Source organism: Lampetra planeri, chromosome 18 (genome assembly GCF_965212315.1).
Source record: "Lampetra planeri chromosome 18, kcLamPlan1.2.h2, whole genome shotgun sequence".
Lineage (NCBI taxonomy): Eukaryota > Metazoa > Chordata > Hyperoartia > Petromyzontiformes > Petromyzontidae > Lampetra > Lampetra planeri.
In genome coordinates, this window is record NC_136124.1 from 4,818,571 (window position 1) to 4,840,114 (window position 21,544).

A 21,544-nucleotide genomic window follows, 5' to 3' on the forward strand; every position below is an offset into this window, starting at 1 on the left:
TCCAACACACCGGTGGGCTGAAGTAGTAACCAATTGACGCGTATTGTTTACACATATATACTCAAGACATCTAACCCAAAAAAAACTTTCAAATCAAGTGCCGTTTGTTGCTGACCGCTTGCCATTTTTGGGCCCTGTGCTCATCGACCATGATCTTCTTTTTTTAAGCATGCGCATAACTTTTTTAACCACATGTGCAGCAGCCGCTTTAGGGGCTGGGCGGCCCAATTTCAATGCCAAGATTTCATCCATTCAATAGGGTTCACTCAGTGGGGGGGGGGGGGGCTTTGAGAAAAGTAATTTCGTTTTTTTAAATTGGCAAATCATTTATAAACCAATTCACTCTCCAAGTTGACTTATTTTGTGCTGAATGATTTTATTTCTTCAAAAAATTTAAAATATTCATGAGCCCTTTTTATACTTTTGGCATGACTTATAAACGCCTGGGTATTAGCATTTCTAAATCCACGCTAATTTGTGTGGCTTCCCCCCCCCCAGTCACATTATTTTGACACACTATCAAATCCGAGCAAGTTGCGCGCGATTAAAGAGCGCGACATTGTCTTGTTAATTTGAAAGTTCAAACAGTCAAATTATAAAAATGGCTTGTAAACAACGGATGGAAACAAATTCTTTTCAAAATGGGACGTTAGCTTTGAAAGCCCAATTATAAATGACACATCAACCTCAATATGAAGATAACTGCGGTAAGGTACAAAGTACCACATTAAGTAACACAACAATGTGAACAAAAGTATGTATTTTCATGTCATTTGATTCGACATTTCCCAAAGATTTCCTCAAAGTGAACTCCACGAAGCTTCGATTGGCAGCACATGCTCATAAGACAAAAAAGTAGCTCGTAAGAAGTGATGAAACGGCACCCTGAATAATAAAAAATAAAATTCATTTTGACAGTTCTGTATTTCTGCTGTTTTTTTAAATGAAAGTGTCGAGGGGTTAGAATGAGAGGTCAGCAGGACATGGGCAGAAACGGAGCTGATAGCATTGACAAGGTCCTGCATGAAAGGAATCGAATGGCAGGGTTTATCTCTTCTTTACACTTACAAAGCATTTAATGGAGAGATAAGGGAATAGATACACTTGCAGATTCTGCACGGTGACTGATTATTATTTTTGTACAAAGCGCCAGACTATCGTCGTTGATAATCTGCCTTCTTAGGCTTTTCAAAAACCAAACACAGTGTGTACAATTCATTGAACGATTCATACCTTGGCCAAAGCAAATGGTGTAAAACAAAAATGATCCCCCCAGATAATATAGCAGTTTTACTAAAATCCAAAGATCTGAATTTTCCTCAGCCAAAATTGTGCAATGTGCCTCATAGCAACACTGTTGTAATTTCTGTTGAATATTTTGCTTTGAAGAGGTCAAGTATCAATTTATTTGAAGACCCGGTGTAAGTAGGTGGCTTTGTGGATCGTGCCCTGTCCTCCTATGCCACCGCTGTACCTTTCAAATTAAGCCAATGTACTCGTGATGGCCTTCACCCTAGATTGCAATGAATTAATGGCACTGAATTTGCTTCAGCCCAGTACACACAGCGGGCTAATGCCAAGGAACAAGCGCCAGCTAGCACCACTCACCACGACGATCTGTCATCCATCATTCACTCAAGAATCTTTCATCATGAGTCAATTCGCAAATATTAAATTGTCTTTGAGGACTATGACCAATCCACCATTTATCCTTCAAAATTATGCCAGATTTGACTTTTCCTTTCCTTGTGACGAGGCTCTGAACCAAAGGTCACCGCAAGAGATTATGGATCTCCCAAAAAAAGCTCCCTTCATCCCACTGATGGACGTGGAATAAAAATGATTGTGCTAGGTTCATTGTTCGGTGTCACCGATATGTACCGTCCACTAAGCACACATCCTGCCAAACCATGCCAGTGCCTGTGTTGGTGTGCTCGCGTGTGCACGCATGTGTACGGACGCGTGCGTTAAATGTGCGCATGCATTCTTGCCGTTGTGAAATATGTAATCTGTATTTGAATGTTAAGCAATAAATTATACAAATGGCTTGGGACAAATTAGGCTTTTTGTAATGCATGCAACTCTCTCAATGCATTAGTTAGGTACCGTTGACCTTACAAATGTGTGCAATTTTTTTTCGATAGATATATATAAAAAATAAAATATCTTGTTACATGATAACTAAAGCCATTTAGTGCACTAACACTTTTAAAGCAAGTAAAATGTTAGCTCATTCAAAATGTTTTAATGTCTAACGCTATGTCTTTTAAGCCAAACCTAATTTGCACAGTCATTTAAAAGTGTGAGGTTTAACATATATCTTCAATGAACTAAGCGTATTGTTAAAAAATAATCAATGAGCACCTCTCACCTAAATGTTTAAACCTGTGTGAATTGGTAGGTCGGTGTGCGAATTGAAAACATTAACAAGCTTAAGTTCTTTAAAAAAAAAACACAAGTTCCGAGTACTAAAATAGCGGTCTGTTGCTTCACTAACTTTTAACGTGTTACGTGTATTTTTTTTTAAAGAGTCTGTTTTAAATGGTGTAACTTAATCTAATTGTCTCTTTATTAAACCTGAAGGGAACAGTGATAGCGATCGGCTGACGATCGCTAGGTCTCGCATTCCACCCAGACTTGGTCGAGTGGTGGACGATTGGCTGCTTGATAAAGGTAACATCTGCAATTAAAATGGAACGACAACAAAAAAAACTGTCCACGCAAAAACCTGCTAACCATCCTCTAAACATTAAACCACCCCGTTTTTTTGTATTTCAACTCAAACATGAACGCATCTCCTTTGTTTATATAATTATACAATGTTCCTTTCTTTTCTGACATCTGTTGTTTTTGTCCAGCATCTGCGAGCGAGGCATGAAATATTAACAGCTTCATGGCTTTAAATTCATTCGGCATGGATAAATCACCGTCAGTTTGAAATCAAACTGTAGATGTTGTGACTTTTTTTGGGGCTTTTTCCTTTTGACCATTTAATTCACTTTTTGTTTTTCATATCATGCATTCATTTTTGAATGTAACCATTACAAAACAACTTGTGAAGTAAAACATTGTGTTAAAGGGACTACATTAAATTAATTTTAAAAAACTAAACGAATATAAATTTTACATAAAAGAAATTTCATATAAATTATTTTAGTTTACAATAAATTAGGTAAGCTTTTTCGCTTCGACTTTTAATTAAACAAACTTTGTTTAGAAAAGGAAAAAAATATGATAAAAATATATGAAAACTAATATGATAAACCATTTAAAAGTCCCTTTAACAAAAACATAAATGTCATCGCATGTTTTATGCACCATAAAAGAATATCTTAGTTGCAGCGTAATGTCATGTTTAACCCATACTCGTAAATGTTTCAACCGATAATCACAAACATTAAATGTTAAAAACCATTGGTTTTTTGTCACAAATCCTTGTTATCCAGTAAATACAGCATGTTCATTAACTTCATAGTTCTTTACATACAGCTTTGAGCTTCATAACATCACGTACACACGTGCATGCATACATGCATATAAACATGCATTACATACATACTGTGCAATGCAGCTAATACAAAAATACAGCCAGCTTTCCGATGTGCTTTCGAGTTGTACCATGTGTTGTTTTAGCATGATGTCCAATTCTTCTCTACACGTGCTGGGGGCTTCTTCAAGAACCAAGTTCAGATCCTGAGGAAGCTCTCAGCATGTGGGTAAACACTGAAGAAACGCAAAAGTAGGTGGTTCAAAACGTTGGACATCATGCCCGGGAACGACATGTGGTACAACCCGAATACGCATCGGAGAGTTACACAGGCACAACTGCAAAAAAACTACACCGTCATCACAATCTTGGCAGATTTATCTGCCGCCGACTCTACGCTTTCAACGCCGGCGAGCCCTTAAGTCGGATTCACAGTCTTCCTCTTGCAGGGCGGCAGCTGACGATATTCAACAGCCAGGCTGCGATATCCATCGGAAGCAAAGAGGGCGAGCGGCCCTTCCAGGGCCAGCTCTCAGGCCTCTACTACAACGGCCTCAAGGTGCTCAACATGGCGGCGGAGGGAGACCCCAACGTGCGGGTCCAGGGTAACGTGCGCATGGTCGGCGAGCTGCCCTCACTCGCGTCCACCGAGACCGCCGTCACGGCCATGCCCACCGAGATGTCCACCACCATCATGGAGACGACCACCACGCTGTCCACCACCACCACGCGCAAGGCCCGCTCCACCACGCGTGACACCCCGCTCATAGTGAGTGAACGCGCGAGCGAACAACGCCGTCTTCCCCCCCCGCCCCATCTTCCGTCTCCTCTTGTCTTCTCCCCTTGCCGTGTCCTTCCCCATCATCGTCTCCTCCCCCGTGGGCACGCCGATGTCCGATCAGTCTTGAGCTGGTGCCTGTCGTCTGCTGTTAGATTCTTGTTTAGGTAAATTGTACGATTTGCGCCGCTGTCTTTTGAGCGCAGCTCTGCCCGCCGGGCTTAAAAACGAATTATAAAATTAAGGTCCGGCCAAATGGTGGGTCACTTATATTACTTTCCCCCTTTTATTGCTTTGCTGGAGACAAACAGATGAAGCTTCTGATGAAAGGTGGCCCAGGAATGCTCTCTAATCCTTTAAATATTAATAAGCATCTCCTTGACCCCCCAACAGGCAAGGCCGCATAATTTAATTACAACTCATGAAAAAATATTTGTTACACGGATACCTGGCCCCCTAACAAAAATAATGTATTACAAATCCTTATCGGAGCAATGCAAACAGAAGCGTAATGATTTCATTTTCGGCATAATTAATGCTTCGTGTTAAATCGTGGCCAAGGTGACCTTCAGATCAGTCAGCTTTTAATTGGTTTAAGATTTGTGCAGAATAAAAGTTAATGGAAAAGCAGACAAGGCACGATGACAATCACCAGGGATACAATTTTAAATTTCAATAAACTGCATTACCTACCAAATTACAAACACTTTGTCTTCTCCTGTACAGCAATAATAATATTACTTTACCAAATACGCTTTAGCGGGTTTCAATTAACGTAAATAAATAATTTTCCAAAAAATACCGTAAACTAACGGACCTAATCAGCGCTGTGGAGGCTGTGTTCAGCTGAAACCAAGCGCCGACATTCAGGCTGAAATGTCATGTGGGAGCACAAAACTAATTGTTCCCATGGAAGAAACAGCGAGAGAGTGCACAAACCCGCTGGATGTGACCGTTTCCAAGCTGGAAACATGCAGATGGACTTAGGCGTCTTGTCACGACCGTCCGCGGAGAGGAAATTCAAGTCGCCCCTTCGTTTGTCTCCGAGACAACGGGACGACTGACCCCGAAACCATTCCGGGCCAATTAACTTCATGGCACAAATGTCTGTCGAGTCTTATTACATCCCGTATTCGACGTTTACTTCTAAAGAGTTCTACTTCTACAACCAACGTAAACCCCCACGGGTTGTCTTGTCTCTGTTCACCTATTCCGGCCGTGACCTTCAATACAAAACGATCCCCCCCCCCCTTTCACTGCACGATGCCACACCTTAGCCCCCCAGTCGCCAGAACATTTCTCCCTCGACAGAAGCTCCACTTCACTCCGCTGTCCGGAGATATAAGAGCTGCCTCCCTGAAACAAACACATTGTCGGCGAAATCACCGATTCTGGTCTTCGGGCCTTCAAATGCCGAGCACGTGCTTAATTTCACCACATGCCTTGTAGGGACTGAGTCTTTGAACTGCAGTGAACCAATGAGTATGCCGATTAGGCGTACTCATGTCTGATATGGCTGTTGTTCACAATTGCACTCGATATATAATTTTTTTTAGAATTGAATATAAAAAATGCGTTTTTGATTGAAAATTTCAAGGTGAGAATTCGATTTCTTGATGAGCACCGCTGGGCATACATATGCGGTCACATTCACGAGGACTCGGGCCAGCATTGCGTTACGATATTAGACAAGATGATGAAATGCCTCGAAGCAGTGAAGTTCAGATTTACATTTATTGATACGCAGGTAACCTGCACGAAATTTAGTCAGGGCAAAAAATAAATTTCACGTACTCGCTACCGTTTATTAGTTTTTCAAGAACCATTGGGCTTCTTTATAATCACTAATTGGTAACATATCCCAATGGTAAATCAATGGGCCTTGGCATTTTAGTGACAAGATACTGCTCAAAACTATTAACAAACTCTCCGTTAATCAGTCAGTAGAGGGTTTGTGTTTTCACAGTTATTTTACAAAGCACGAGAAAGTTCACTTACCGATTTAAAACGTGAAAAACACAAGGTGTCTATTAAAAAAAAACCTTTACGATTGTGTTTGCTATGCCATCGATAATCTGTGGCAATAACATTACTGCTATTATCAATAATATTTCCATAGCATTTCTATGCTTTGATGCATTTATTATGGAATTATTTTTTTTATATTACATGCAGTTGCGTTAAAACTAACCTCAACTTGACCTCGAAGAAATAAGCTATCGCATAGCTGGAGGGGGCATAAAGAGCTAATTTGACAAAGTCTGTCCACACAAATAAAACTTCACACAGAGATGTAGGGCTGCATTAATATTTCAGCTAGATTATCTGTACAATTATTAAAACATTTACATCCCAAATGTTGTTCCTCTGATTGCTAAGATTTGGACGTATTGCAAATCTTTAACACATCCATCCTTCATGACAACAATTCACTGACTGCCCAATGTTTGTGTTAGCAACGAATGAAGTATTGGGTTGTTAAAATAAAAAAAAAATATGAATACAGAGTGCCATGCACTCACCCTGAATGAATAAATAACAATTACTAAGTATGGCACAATTATATCATACTTGGCATTATTATTATTATTATTATTGTTTTGCAAGACATTTTGTCTAGGGAAACAAAAACGTAAATATTTTAGAACGAAATATATATTTACACCTCCCTTGACTTGCTTATTTTTGTTCCTGCATTCGCCTCGTTGGTTTTTGTTTTGCGCTGAAGCCATCGCCAGTTGTGTCGGGGCGGTATAAAACGCGAGGATGTGGTTAAACGGAAAATCGCTAGCAGGCTCAGAAGGGGCCGCCAGGCGCCACGACGCGAGATAATGAGGGCCCGTCATGTTGCGGCAATGTCACCGTAATTGGACGTGACGGGCCCAGACACTGCCCAGCACCCTGGCAATAATAACGTGGCCGCTGTGGCCAAACCATCGCCAAAACACACTCCCCAATTTGCAGAATCCAACATGAAAATCACGTGCCAATTGTGGTCATGGTACAGACCACAGTCTCCATCCCCCTCCACGCCTGCGACTGGCAAACAGCATTGAAATTGATCATATAGCCGTAGCACTTTTACCCAAAGATCAGTTGCGGTTTTATAAATTGCACACGGTGTCATTTCCATAATTTTTATTTTATTTAAAATACCTTTAAACGTAATGTGCATTTGTATTCTTTTGATGTTGCAATGTGCTGCAAATAATCGGATGAATTTTTTTTTTTTTTGCCAATTGCCCAGGCTGCTGTGTTTTCCAATTACATTTTATATTGACTCCCAATTCTTTTAATACCCGCTGCCACAATCTGCTATACCCCCCCCCCACCACCACCATCCCCCCCCACACCATCCGCCCCCCCCCCCAACAGGAACATCGCGAGCCATAAAAAAGCAGCAGTGTTTTTCTCCGAGCCCTCGCCATTCCTGCGTATTCTATAACATTCCTGAAGACCCTGCCGCCGCATCAATGTTTAATGGCATCAAGTGCGGAGAGTAAAATGCCTTTCAACGAAATGTAACCTCTGCGTAGTGAACATCAACAAAGGATCACCCCTTTGTTATTGTATCGCCTCGCACCGCAACCTAAAATGTATTTCAATCATATTCGGTTACAAAACATATTAACTCAAAATTTTATCTAATATACTCAAAAATACAAATATAGCCAATGTAGGTAACAAATTATTTCAGTCTCCTCCTCTTCTCTACTGGCGATTGATGGAAATTCAACATTCCTATGGCAGGGCCAATTCGATCCACAGGAAAGCATTACGACATTGTTATTACAAAACACGTTCGGAAAGACTGTTCATAAAAACCCAACGAAGATGACACTTTGACAGGTAACATTGTGAGCGCCGTCATTTATAAACATATCCACCACGCAGCCCGAGCACCTGTTCTGGTTGAATAAATGTTTTCAATTAATTTTCTGCTCAGTGCGAACATCTATGAAAATGACAATCATGCCTAATGGTAAACTAATGACACCTCAAAGCTCTTCATTGTCTTCCCTCCTCGTGATGTGACCCTAATTTTATATTTTAAATCAAACTCATCTGTTCCCTTCAACCCCCCCCCCCTCATTATATTCATAACCTTCCAGCCGATCGCTTATTTCTACGACATGCTCTTTCTTTTCCCGCACGATAACGAGAGGAAGTAAAACAAAGTTGCTTGAATGCGAGGCATATTCCAGTAATTTTTCAGCAATTTAATATCAAAGGATGTAACATGTCATTTTTAAAATTGCCGATAGGGTCAAACGAATCCTACAACAAAGGGAAGATGAAAGATGTCGCCTCAAACGGAGTCCTCTCAATTTCCCAACTCGAGCTGTGTTTATTCAAAATAGAATGGCATCAACACATTTAACTATTAATGTTCGAAATGGAATGTCTTCAACACTTGTTTAACTACTAACTTTTTTTTTTATTTATCCAGGTAAGGCTCACCGAGCTATACAGCTCTTTTTAATAAGCGACCTGGCCACAAATGATAGCGCAATTAAGTGGCTTATAATGTGGTCATTTATAGCAGTCAAATAATCTAAACGCATGCATCTAAATGTGGAGGGAAAAACCGGAGGACCCGGAGAGAAATCCATGCTACCGTGGGGAGAGAGAATACGCAAACTCCAAATATATAGGCTTAAGGGTCAGGGTAGACCCCACAACTTCCTCCATACCAGGCGAGGTAGTTAATATATTGCCACCACGGAGTCCCTGTCAGCAATTATGTTTAATGGTAATAATCCTAATACTTTAACCCATGTACTGCCTGGCTCCCTTTGCCATGATGTATTGTTTGCTATTCTCAAATCACAGCCAAATCAACCTGAATGCACCTGATCTTGTCCGAAGCTGAGCAAAGTTGAGCCCGGCTATTACTTGGATGAGGGATTGCAAGGTGGTCAGGATATGGCACGACAACAAATGGATTATCTTGCATCTATGTGTGTGGAGCCTTGGGTGTCTCAACTCCCCCTGCATGCGTGGTGGGTTTCCTCCGGATTCCGAAGCTTCCTGCCACATGAAGCCAAAAGGCCATTACTGGACTCGCCAAATATCCCAATGCAGGACCCTCCTGAAAACGAGGCTTGAGACTCAGCCTTTTGCCTGGGTAAATAAATAAATAAATGCGATTTCCTTTTTGTTGTTAGATGAAATTAGCGAGTAATATTTAGCTGTGCGAAGGTTACTGACATTGAATGTAATTGTATATTTAAATTGGATTTTCCTCTCTCCGATTGTATAATTTTTAATGTAATACACGTCTTAAATAATTAAAACCAAATTAAGAGACCTGGGAAACCTGGGAACTGCATCGGGAAGTTGCAGGCGAGTTCAAATTTGGTATCTGGGGCACAGCTATTGGGACTCTTACAAACAACAGAACAGGGTCTTCGATGTCCAATTTGCTGATGTAGGGTGTCTGTGATGCCCCACAGCGTTACACTGGTCAATGACAGAAGTGGGCCCAACGCTGACTTGTCACCGCATATATTGAGCCACCGCGCCCACCTTTTAGTTCCTCATTATCCCATCATTTGATCGAGCTATATGACAGCTTTAAAGGGTGATGCACATGTACACAATGCATTGTGTTTGATAATGGTATATATCTTTTAAATGTGCTCTTACTACCGTCATTCATCGAAAAAAATACGTGCATTATTTGTAATTTTTTTATCAGGAAGCTAGCGCGGAAATTCATCTATCAGTCACTTAATATTTGGTCACGTAGCTCAGCAGGCGGCATAAATATACAGAGCGTGGTTTTTCCCTCCAGTCACGATGGGGCGAGGGTTACAGCTCACACCACCCGTGGTGGATGGCTCAAAGAACCAACATTCCATATTTGTTCTCAAGCAATTATTTTTCTGGGTGGGCTCTTGCTGTGCGACTGCCAACAATACAAACCACTGCGATGGCAAACCAATCATTTATCGTGCAAACAACATTGGGGCAAACATCAATGTCATCGTCATCGCAGTCGTAGGACTTGCCGGCATATTTGCAATCGCCAACCTCTCTCAATCTCAAACGCATGGTTGAGATTATTTTTTTGTAAGCGTGCCGGCCGTGCCGTGTCAAATACAGCGGCTGCCCACGTTGACTTGCAGCGGGTAGCTGCCAACTGTTGCCTCAAATTAACAACGACCCTGTGTTGGACACACACACACACAGCCTGCTGCAAGACATTCCCGGTGAATAATTTACTACCTTGTGTGTTCCTATTTCCTCCGCCTCCGAGTTTATTTCGTTTTTTTTCTTTGTTTTGGCCCCACAGAGAAATAGAAACTCGAATGCTTGTTAGAGTTTGTGTGCAGACCTTGTGTGTGCGTACACATATATAGTGGAGCCGTGGCATGGTGGTTAGTTCTCTGTGTTATGAACCCTCGACAAAGGCGAACATAAGGGCCGAGTGATATCTGAACTGGGCCTGTACCTCTCCTCGGTCGAATCAGCCTTAAATGAGTACCTGTTGCAGTGGGTAAATATCGATAATGTGGATACAAAGACAAACGTGTGGTGCATGTATGTAGAACTTCTTTCACACCATACGTAGAGAACCACGCTAATTGGACGTTTGGTGTCGTACCAGCCTTAATAGGTGCTTGCTAACAGGACTTGCCCCCAGCAACATGTAACAGGCTATGCGAGGTATCTTTGTGGGTCTGTATCTAAAAATATATATTGGCATTGGCATGGTGATCATATGGCTCTGCTGCACAATCCTGGCTCCCCTGAAATGGATTCCTGGCCAAGGGTACACCATCGGCTCTTCGTATCTGCCCGGCAAGATCCAAATTGTGTTGTATTGTGATTATACTTCGTGATTCGGAAGCCTAATTACAAAACAACTAACATTTGACTCAAAATTAATGACAAAAGAAAGCAACCCTTCATCTAGCTCCTCCCACCCACCCACACACACACACTTGCTCTCCGCTCTAGCAGCCATGGCCTTCTGTCGAAGCCCCCAGTCATTCTTCGCTCTGTGGGAGGTCGCTCCTTTTCCTCTGCTGCCACTATTATTTTGAACTCTCTCCCCACGGCTGTTCGTGCTGTTGACTCCCTCGCCCTGTTCAAGTCCAGGCTCAAGACCTCTCTCTTCTCATTTGCCTCTGACTGCCTCATCTCTTTGAGTAATATATACAGTCATACATGTGTCTAGACCAGGGGTCGGGAACCTTTTTGCCTGGGAGAGCCATAAAAGCCAAATATTTCTAAATATATTTCATTGAGAGCCATATAGTATTTTTAACGTATAATAAATTAAATATGTCTTACTTTTAATGCGACTTCTGGTGCTGCATGGTTTTGCTGATGGCCTTGTAGTCTGGTTCATACGTGGTGAGGTTGAGATTCATGCAGGCGTGACCCGTGAAATTTATCTTCAAAACTAATTTCTGTTTACTTTAAAATGACACAGTATTATTAAGCAATATCACAAGTATTTTAAAATCAGTTCCAAACAGATTTTTTTTCTTTTTTCAACTCAAAATTGTCTGGGAGCCATATGCCGTCACTGGAAGAGCCATATATGGCTCGCGAGCCATAGGTTCCCGACCGCTGGTCTAGACTGTATATGTGCCGGACCTTTATCGCACGGAATCTTGAGATAACGGTTACATTTAGGCTCTGTGTGAATCCAAACTGTAATGTATTGTAACCTGCAATGGGTCTCCCCTTGCGAATACTTGTCCTAAAATACCACGGGTAAACACCGGCATTGCCGAGACAGAGGCAGTCCAGAGTTCATAACATAAAGCCTCTTTGTGTGCAACGGTAGCCTTAATAGATGCCCACTAGCAGCACTTGGCCTGGTGATCCAGATTGATACATGGGGCCTCTGAAACTCAAGAGCAAAAAATGTAATGTAAAAGACAAAAATATTTTGACTTCCCAAGAGAGTTTTGTGTTTCTGAATATAATGCACAGGGGTAGCTCCTGCATTGTTAAACTCTCGCGAGAGAGACACATGAAAAGCTAAACGGAACGTCGTATCATTATCAGCCATGGTCAATCTCACTGCTGGATGACTGCCTCCTAGCACCCACACAACGAGCTGAATTCATCGCTCCATCTCCTCGGTCAACATCCTCTCTGAGAGTTTCAACCGCACACAAAAACGAGCACTCGCTGTGTGTACGAAAATGTCTCAGCCTTATACAGCAAACCACCAGTTCAGAAGAACTGCATTCTGGTGATTTTGTCTTTGATCACTCTCCATAAACTTGATAATATGTAATCAATTGATGGGCAGCATTGAGACAAGGATACAACTGTTGACCGGTTTTGTTCTGATTCGGATTGATCAGTACAGTAATCCATGTTCACTGCTGCAATCTTCCACTGGGAGCCTCATAGAGGGTGAACCCCATAGAGGGTGAACCCCATAGAGGGTGAACCCCATAGAGGGTGAACCCCATAGAGGGTGAACCCCATAGAGGGTGAACCCCATAGAGGGTGAACCCCATAGAGGGCAAAACCCAACCCTGGTCACCCTTTATATTGCCCACATGGACGTTTTCTAAATTCGATGGAGATTGGTAGTTTCCTATATAAGGCCAAGAGGTGTTTGTACCCATAAGTGCACAGTTTTGTGTATCGTTGAAATTCTTTGTTTTTGCGGACTGCACTAATAATACTGATGCGACACGTTTCCTCATCATTCACGGACTTGAATTAGTTCTCTCTGACGCATTCAAATCCTTGGACGCCACTCGGTTATTATTCCCAGTCACCGGTCATCACCCCATCCGGCGACGCGTCCTGCCCAAGCCCACCAAACTCACCAACACGTTGCGCGCTTCACAAACCGGACGTTAACGCGTCAACTTTGTGCCGCCTGTCACATCCAGAACACGGACGACATCCTGGTGGCTTCGGCCGAGTGCCCGAGCGACGACGAGGACCTGGAGGAGTGTGACACGAGCTCAGGTGGGACAGACTTTACACCACCACCACAACCACCACGACCACCACGACCACCTCTCGTACCACCACACCGCAATACTCAGCCCGACTTAGCTGCTGTTTCAACCACGGCAATGTCTCTCGCTAACCTGCAACACAGCTCTTTAGCTGTCTGCGGTGCTCGTGATCACACGACGAAGGTGTCCTTTGAGTGACCTCCCCAACTGCGCCCTTTCTCGCCGGTGAGCATGTACGACGCTGCACGGCACACGGCGATTAGCATTCAAGTGGGCCACGGCCGTCTCGTGGGAGAGACAGCAGGTGCCGTATAGCCCATCTTCGCAGAAATAAGTCCGATGCTTCACGGTGCATTAAATCATTCATGGGGAGTGGATGAAACAAAATGCTCCTGTTTATAAACATTATTTTGTGATCAAGGGCGGGAGGCGAAAATGCAACGTGTCACGTTTTACGCACCTGCTTTTGTTGCCGATGAAAATGTACCTTTTTTTTCAAAACAGATGTTCAAAAAAAGGTAAGCGAGTGGAAAAAAAAACTTGTCGGTCCCTGCAAACTCGTGCGTTTCCATTGCACGCGTTTTCAGACTCTGGAGGCGTTACTGGTGCTTGGTAAAAAAAAAGCCGCTGTGCGGAGCTTATTGTGTCGGCGGCTGTTTTGCGCATCAAACGCTGATCAACAGTGACCGCAGGAATGGGCCCCGCCCATTCAGCGAGTCGCGTTCCTGGGCCCTTCCCCAGTAAGATCGCTTTTGGGTGGAAATTGCCGACTGCCGTTTCCCTCCGAGCGTATCAGTAATGAAGAAAATCTCAACGAACCAAAAGCGTTGTCATTCTTCACCCTCCTCCATAAATCTACCTCTGCAAATCCTTCCAGCCGTCCTTGTTTGACGAACGGTGGTGGTCGTTGGAGTGTCCGTTTTTCACGTAATATCACACGTAACAAAATAGGGATGTTTGTGTCACGTAAAAAAAAAGGTATTCAATTGTAGGTCAAATGTTATTTTATATGTTTAGGATATGTTGGACTGGACTGGTCAGGACATGGGTATATTTAGCAAGGGCCTGTGAAAGGCTAAACTCAAGTTCAATTATTTTGACTCGAATAACAATTAAAATTAGAGCCCCGTAAAAATCTGTGACTTCAGCTTAATGCGAGTCGTCATGTACCCGTACCATGGCCGAATTATTATGCGGGAACAAAGTGTTAGCATTAAGTCACTGTCAGACAAGATAAAATATTAATTTGTCGCCAGTCTCGTTTTTATAATTCTTTCATGTTGCCTTTTTTAATGAAACACTTAACACAAGTGAGAGACACGCAGAGAGAGCTGAGAAACCTCAACTATGCATCGAACCCAAGTCGCGCATTCAGTCATAGCAGGCTCCCGTGAAAACCCGCGATGAGTCTTGCCGTTTTGAATGTCGCAACGGAATACCTGTTCAACGTGGGCGTGTACGGGACGGTCTCAGTGATTGACACAGCCAAACGAAATAACACAGGTACCACCTCGTAAGCGCGATCCTCCCCCTCAGGCCTGCAGCTACCAAAACCCACAAGCCAACGCGATCCACGGTTCAAAGTTCCACCTTCGGGCTGAACCACAAGTGGCCGAGGTCTCCAGCGCCAAACGGCGCACGATCGGCAAGTCAAAGCCGACGCCTGAGCACCAAAATACAGATGTTTACTTTGAAAGGATCAATTGTGAGGTCGGTTAAAGGAGTAAGAAAAAAAACAGGTCCCACGCAAAGCCCCCACCACCACGACCGTGCATTCCATTTAGCGGTGGTCAATTCCTGCAGGGGTGGATGGCAGACTGCTCCCGGCTGCACCTCGTCTCTGAACGTTAATGAAATTGTGGGTCAATCAGCGCTCGCGTTGAATTAACACCTCCCCCCGCCCCCTGCCCCCCGCCCCCCCACCCCCTGGCTCTTCAACCCCATCAGCATGACGGTTTCTCCTAATTGACTCCACGTTCGAGTCTTAAAACATCCTCAATGGCCCGTTTCTGCACTTCACGAGGCCGCACTGCCATTGCAATCACACGCACACACGTGCTCCCCCCCCACCCCCCCCCCCCCCCTTTAATGATAACTGACTGTTTTCTTCGTGTCTTAGCTGGCACAAACAAAGATTTTCACCAACGAAAGACTGCCAAAAACAGACTAAACACAGAACGTGATTTTCGTGACGAAAAAAGTCTGTTGGCGGCAACTGCGGCCGAATCAAAGGAGGCAATTTCCCCTGACTGAACGAAATTCCAATCATAATTGCAATGCACAGCGATTAAAGCCAAGGCATCCTTCACAAAAAGTTGCTCATTTGAGATGCAACAAAACTAGTATAACCATTGCGTACATTTTTTCAGGACCGAGTTATTCCACAGATGCCGGCACCGCAGAATCATTGGCACATTCCCGCTGCGAAGACACACGCACACACATCACATGCACCCAATGGAGCACCAGACAGTTTTTTGTCTTTTATTTTCTACTTTAATGTCTGTGCTTTGTGACACATCTTATTGGTTCTGTGTTGTTGGGCATGGTTTATGCTCACGGATTATGTTCTTCCCTTTTCGTACCCACCCCCCTCCCGCCCCCCCCCCCCAACTCCCCACCTCCCCCTTCATCTTCATCATTCTCTCGCTCTCACCCCTAGTGCAGCCCATCATGTCAGTCCCGCACAGCCAATGCATGTCAGACTCAGACAGCCGGTCCTGCGCTTCGCCATGCCATCATCGCCACCATTTTAATTCCCTACGCTCAACTATCCTTGGCTGATTAGCGGTGACCTCGAAATAACGGCTCTTCAATCCACAGTGTGCAGTTCGTACGCTCGCTCTCTCTCTCTCTCCCTCGTTTTTACACGGATGTGTCAGCCCGCGCGCATTCCTGGTTCGCATTATTAGCGAAGGATTGTATAGTCAGTTCTACGTAGCACTGCAATTTATTTTGTTATAATAACGTCTGTCTTGTGCAAATCTGGGAGTTGATTGTAAGTCATCAGTTGTGCAAGAAGACTTATTTGAACACAATTAGATTCGTTGTAAAAAAAAATATTTTTTTGTTTGTTTGTATTGCTCATCAAACACCTCAAAATTTGGATCGGGTGAGATGTAGTGATCCTACTTAATACGATTGCCCAATGAGCTGTGCTAGTGGCACCTGGTTGAATATCTCTCTCTCTCCCAGGCCCAAACGTATCAACAAGCAGCCACAGACTAAAGATTCTTGATGTCTCTCCATGTTTTCTTTCCTTTTACATGAGACCCACCCACCTTTCCATCACAGCAGTATACAACAACAAACAAACATACATACGTTCACTCATGCAAAACATGGCCAACAAAAATAACAAAAGACCCAAAGGACGCTTTAAGGTCAAACTCTCTCTCGTCTACGCTGGCTGCGGACAGCCTCACCCGAAGCTCCTCGCCGGCTGTGTTAAAAAGTTCCCCGAGCTACTCTGCCACCAGCGCCGACACAAAGGCACCGGCATCGGAGGCCCCCCTCCGCCGCTGTGGTCGACACCGAGGCAGAATTAAAGTGGCAAAGGCCACAAGACACGCCGTGGATGCAAGAGAAAACATATCCGCGCGTCGTAGCTAATTGCGCCGGGGGGGCAATGACTGAACGTCTTGGCTCACCTACTCTTCCTTGGCTAACTTAATTTTCCCTGGGCTCACGAACTCTTCTAGGTTTGAAGTTTTCGTGACTGCAAGGGTCCATACTGTTTTTTTTGGGTAAAGTCACGTAGGTAGAAAATAAAAAAAAATAAAAAAAATTATCACGACGTTTCGGAGGCAACACGAGCTTCCGTCTTCAGGTGGAACCGTCACAGAAAAAGTACTGTATCAAGTGAAGAGAGCTCTAAGAGACACGAGACTATGTACAGAAACTCTGCACAAACTCTTCCCCGGGCTCACCTACTCTTCCCTGGCTCACTTAATTTTTCCTGTGTTCACGAACCATTCTATATTTGAAGTTTTCGTGACTGCAAGGGTCCATACTCTTTGTTTTTTTTTTTGGTAAAGTCACGTAGGTAGAAAATAAAAAAATAAAAAATCACGACGTTTCGGAGGCAACACGAGCTTCCGTCTTCAGGTGGAACCGTCACAGCAAAATTACTGTTTCAAGTGAAGAGAGCTCTAAGAGACACGAGACTATGTACAGAAACTCTTCACAAACTCTTCCCCCGGCTCACGTACTCTTCCGCTGCATCGTGCGCTCCCCCACACCCGATACTTCCATTTCACCCATGCGGGTGAAATGCCTAAACGGAAGCTCGTCCTCGGAAAGTTGGCTGTCAGATGCGCTGAGGCGAGCCCTAATTGTGGATAGTCTTGAATCAATTATCGGGCAATCTCCATTTCAAGGTTAAGGGAGGTTTTTTTTTTCCCTCAAAGAAATATTTAAATTGTTGCGTCCAATAGATGTGAACCTTTTTAATAGAAATAATCCAGAAATGAGGATTCATAGTAACACTTATTACAAATTGAGTCATGTGTATGTATATTTAATCATGGGCTGTTTTTCTTGTCCTGTAATATCATTATTATAGAAGGTTTTTTTTTTATATCCATGAATATTTTGATCGTGAAATGACAATGGTGTAAGTCTGTTGTAATTCTATGACCTCCAAAGATTTCTTAACTCTCGTTTTAACTTCATGGTATTTCATGCAATATCCTTTGGGAGCACACTGCAAACGTGAGTAACGTTTACTCTTTCTTGACCGACAATTACACGCCGCACGCTTTTCATTTCATAAGCCAACTGGTTTTCTAAGCATTACAATCTAGCCACTCTGTCAATCTTGCATTAGTGAATTGATACATTCCGTAAATTCTATTTGCTCTTGTTACCATCTTTGTCATACCAGCTGCTATCGTACAAAAAATGATACGTAGAGATAGAAACATATTATATAATCCACCAGAGCAGCACACTGCTTTTATATGTTTGGTGGCGTATTCATGGTGAAGTGGCATACCCTTCAAATGTTCCTGGGGTGGGATGAATAGTGGCCAGGATAGTAGGGTAGTTAAGAGCCAAGTACTGGAGTATTGGGTCATATGGGTGTAATGGTGAATCAATTAATCAATTCCAAACAGATTCATTTTGATTATCAAGCTCTCAATGTGTGCAATAAAAGCTAATTCAGGAATTGATGGGTTTTATTTATTTATATGTTTCATGCAATGGGTTCACATCGATGCCTGTAACTGCTCAAGGCATTAAAAAATGTCAAAAAAAGATAGTGTTTTTATATATATAGAACCGCGACCCTCAACTGTGACAAGTAATCACATTCCAGTGGTTGGTTGGTTGGTTGGCGGTTAAATTGCTCTACTGTTATCGGGTACGTACGGTAGCCGATAGTGAACTTGTCACCCGAGCCATTTCAGTTGACAGATTAATTGCTGCAGATGCCCGGAATGGCGCAGAATCACCAAAGAGGACCCGACCCCCCTTACGTTGCCGACACTGAAAGCCACGACGTCGTTCGCAAGAGTAAATTAAAATGTGCAAATGTCATAACTCCAGTCCTAAACGTCAAAAATTACAAACAGCTGAACAAAAATGTCCTTGCATAACGAAGGTCGTTGCAAGTCTTACCTGCAGAATTAATTAATCTCGATGCACTCTCACCTGGCCATAGAAGAAATGCTGAATTACATTTAATAAGTAAATCATTAAAGGCTGCACTAATGCCATCGGTCCTGCATACACGATATGATGGAACAATATTGCATTAGGTTATGTCGTACTGAATAGTTTTCAGCGCTGTAAATAGTTTATTTTCTCTTACCAACTACGAACTAGAAGTTGTCCCTTTAACCTTACTGAGTTCTACAATGTTTTAGGGTGCTAAGAACGAGAAAATGTGCCTCCTGGGTATGCCACAGTTACCGTACTTCATAAAAAGAAGTATCATGGATTAAAAAAGTATATAGTACACATTGATTGAAAATCATCAATTACAATTTATACAAACAATGCGTGCACATCGCAGTGTTTTCTTCCTTGTCGTTTTGTTGTGACCACCATCACTTCTCTCGTCTCTCTCGCTTCGCAGGAGTTACAGTAGTCACGGCAAAACAGCTTCATCTGGGCTGAGTCCCACCAAAGCACGCACGTCGACCACCAGCCCGGAGGAGAACACCCGGCAAACCCTCCCCATGCCTCCTCACCTTTGCTCTTCCCATCCAAAAAGCCCTCTCCGCGAAACCCCGACCCGACTCCCAGCCAAACCCACACGGCTTCCGTGTGACCCCCCCTTACCCGCCCTGACCCTCGCCGACAAAAGAAACCCCTCGGGGGGGACTTTTCCACCTTCTTCAAGGCAACAGCAGAAGAGTACTCACCTCCCTCCCTCCTCCTCCTCCGTGTTGCTTGGTAACGGCAGATCCCGACAAGGGCATCACGACTTTTGAAAGTGGCGCCGCGACGGGTGGCGGGGGCGGCTACAACAAAGCGCAGGCGCGGCAGTGGGAGGCCGAGGACTTCGGGCCCAGCCTGGCCTTCGGCATTGACGGCCGCAGCCACTCAGCTTTTGTCTCCACCACAACCACCACCTTGGCCCCCGGCTACGTTTCCACCACGGCCGCCTCGACCGCCAGGCACACCGGCAGCCGCGCGGCCACGGCCGGTGGCGCGGCGCTGCCCACCGTGGCGGCCCAGCCGGGAGGCAGCGGACGCAAGTTCCCCGCCGGCAAAATGAACACGCGTCAGAGCGGAGGAGCGCAGTTTCCCGACGTGGTGCTGGTGCCACCCACTGTGCCCGAGTCGGACAGCACCAAAATGCGGGGGGTCCCAGCGGTAGTAACTTCACCAATGTCTTTGCCCACAGCTCGGCCAGGGCCCGGCGGAGGTGGGAGGCAGGCGGGCAGCGGGGGGCCGGGGCTCGGCCCGGGCCTCGGATCGGCAGGCGGGGTCTCGGAGATCACCGTGCGCGAGTCTGGCAGCACGACGGGCATGGTGGTGGGGATCGTGGCCGCCGCGGCCCTCTGCATCGTCATCCTGCTCTACGCCATGTACAAGTACCGCAACCGCGACGAGGGCTCGTACCACGTGGACGAGACCCGCAACTACATCAGCAGCAGCGCCACGTCGACCGCCCACGCCGGCCCGGCGCAGGCCAACGGCTCGGCGAGCAAGGCCGACAAGCAGGCCGGCGCGATGGGGAAGGGGAAGCCACCGGCGGCGCCCGGCAAGGGCAAGAAAAACAAGGACAAAGAGTACTACGTGTGAGCGAGCCTCTCTCCATCGTCGACGGGCACCGCTCCCGCTGATATTTGCCAACGTGAAATGTTTTTTTTTCCCACCCGTTCAACTGCTTTCTTATCCACGAGTTGGCAAATGTGTCAACTGTCCAAGAAGATGCTCCAAAAAAAATCAGTTTTTGTTTTTTTTTTCAAAAAAATGGGGGGGGTGGGGGGGGTGGGGGAAACAAAAAAACGAGAAAAAATATAACGGAAGAAACCATAAACTTTACAACCTTGGTTTTTTACGGCACAAACTCCTTTACAATGTTTGCTGAAAACTTTATAATGCTAATTCTAAGATGTGCTTTTACGCCACAGAGGCAACAAATACTATGTGATCATTTTCCCACTGAGTTGTGACTTCAACCCTTGCAGAAGACCACTGCGTAAATATTATATATATATGTGTGTACGGTGTGAGAAGAGAACAGAAAATGATGACCAGTTTTACTTATTTTCTCCGATACTCTAAAACATAACACTCCTAAAAAAATGTCCACATCTGGATACCCCGGTTGTGTTAAGGGATGCATGTTCAAAAAAATAAAACTGGTTTGTTTAATGGAAAGAAAAAAAAACTATTGTAAACTTGCCTTTTAAAGCACTGCATTGATGTACTCAACATCTCCCCATCGTGTAGCCACCAAGTGGACCTCATGCCGATCATTTGTGTTTTGGATGAGGCTTCAAATGAAAACAAAGTGGCATACATATTTACGTCCACGGAGCGTGCAAACAAATTGCATTCTTGATTATGGTGACAACGCATGCACACATGTTCGGTGGTTCCGAGAACAAAGATTTATAATTTGTATTAATTTATAATATTCTACCTGTGACTAGGATCTCGGGTGTTCATTTCCTTCGTGGGTATTTTGTGTTTTTTTTTTGTCTTTCATTGTAAGCTTGTTTATAAAAGTAAAGAGAATAGGAAAAATGAATGGGCTATGTGAAGAATGTATTTTTCAATGTGCTCATTGAATTTTTTTCCCCCAAGGCTAATGAATGCTACAGTGAAATGCTCGCACACGCGCTATGTCTCACATTCCATCCTGTTCAC

At 44.2% G+C, this 21,544-nt stretch overlaps 1 protein-coding gene across 1 annotated transcript in view; it reads left to right on the plus strand.

Moving 5' to 3' along the window:
• The window catches only part of LOC144723519 (neurexin-1-like), a 365,717-nt gene extending 345,117 nt beyond the window's left edge, over positions 1–20,600 (plus strand). Inside the window, exons 19-22 of the mRNA XM_078602336.1 lie at positions 2,584–2,673; positions 3,937–4,256; positions 13,142–13,220; positions 19,626–20,600. Of these exons, the coding sequence (XP_078458462.1) occupies positions 2,584–2,673; positions 3,937–4,256; positions 13,142–13,220; positions 19,626–20,470 (1,334 nt within the window). The 3' untranslated portion in view covers positions 20,471–20,600. The remainder of the gene's footprint in view (positions 1–2,583; positions 2,674–3,936; positions 4,257–13,141; positions 13,221–19,625) is intronic.
• The last annotated feature ends 944 nt before the right edge of the window (positions 20,601–21,544 follow it).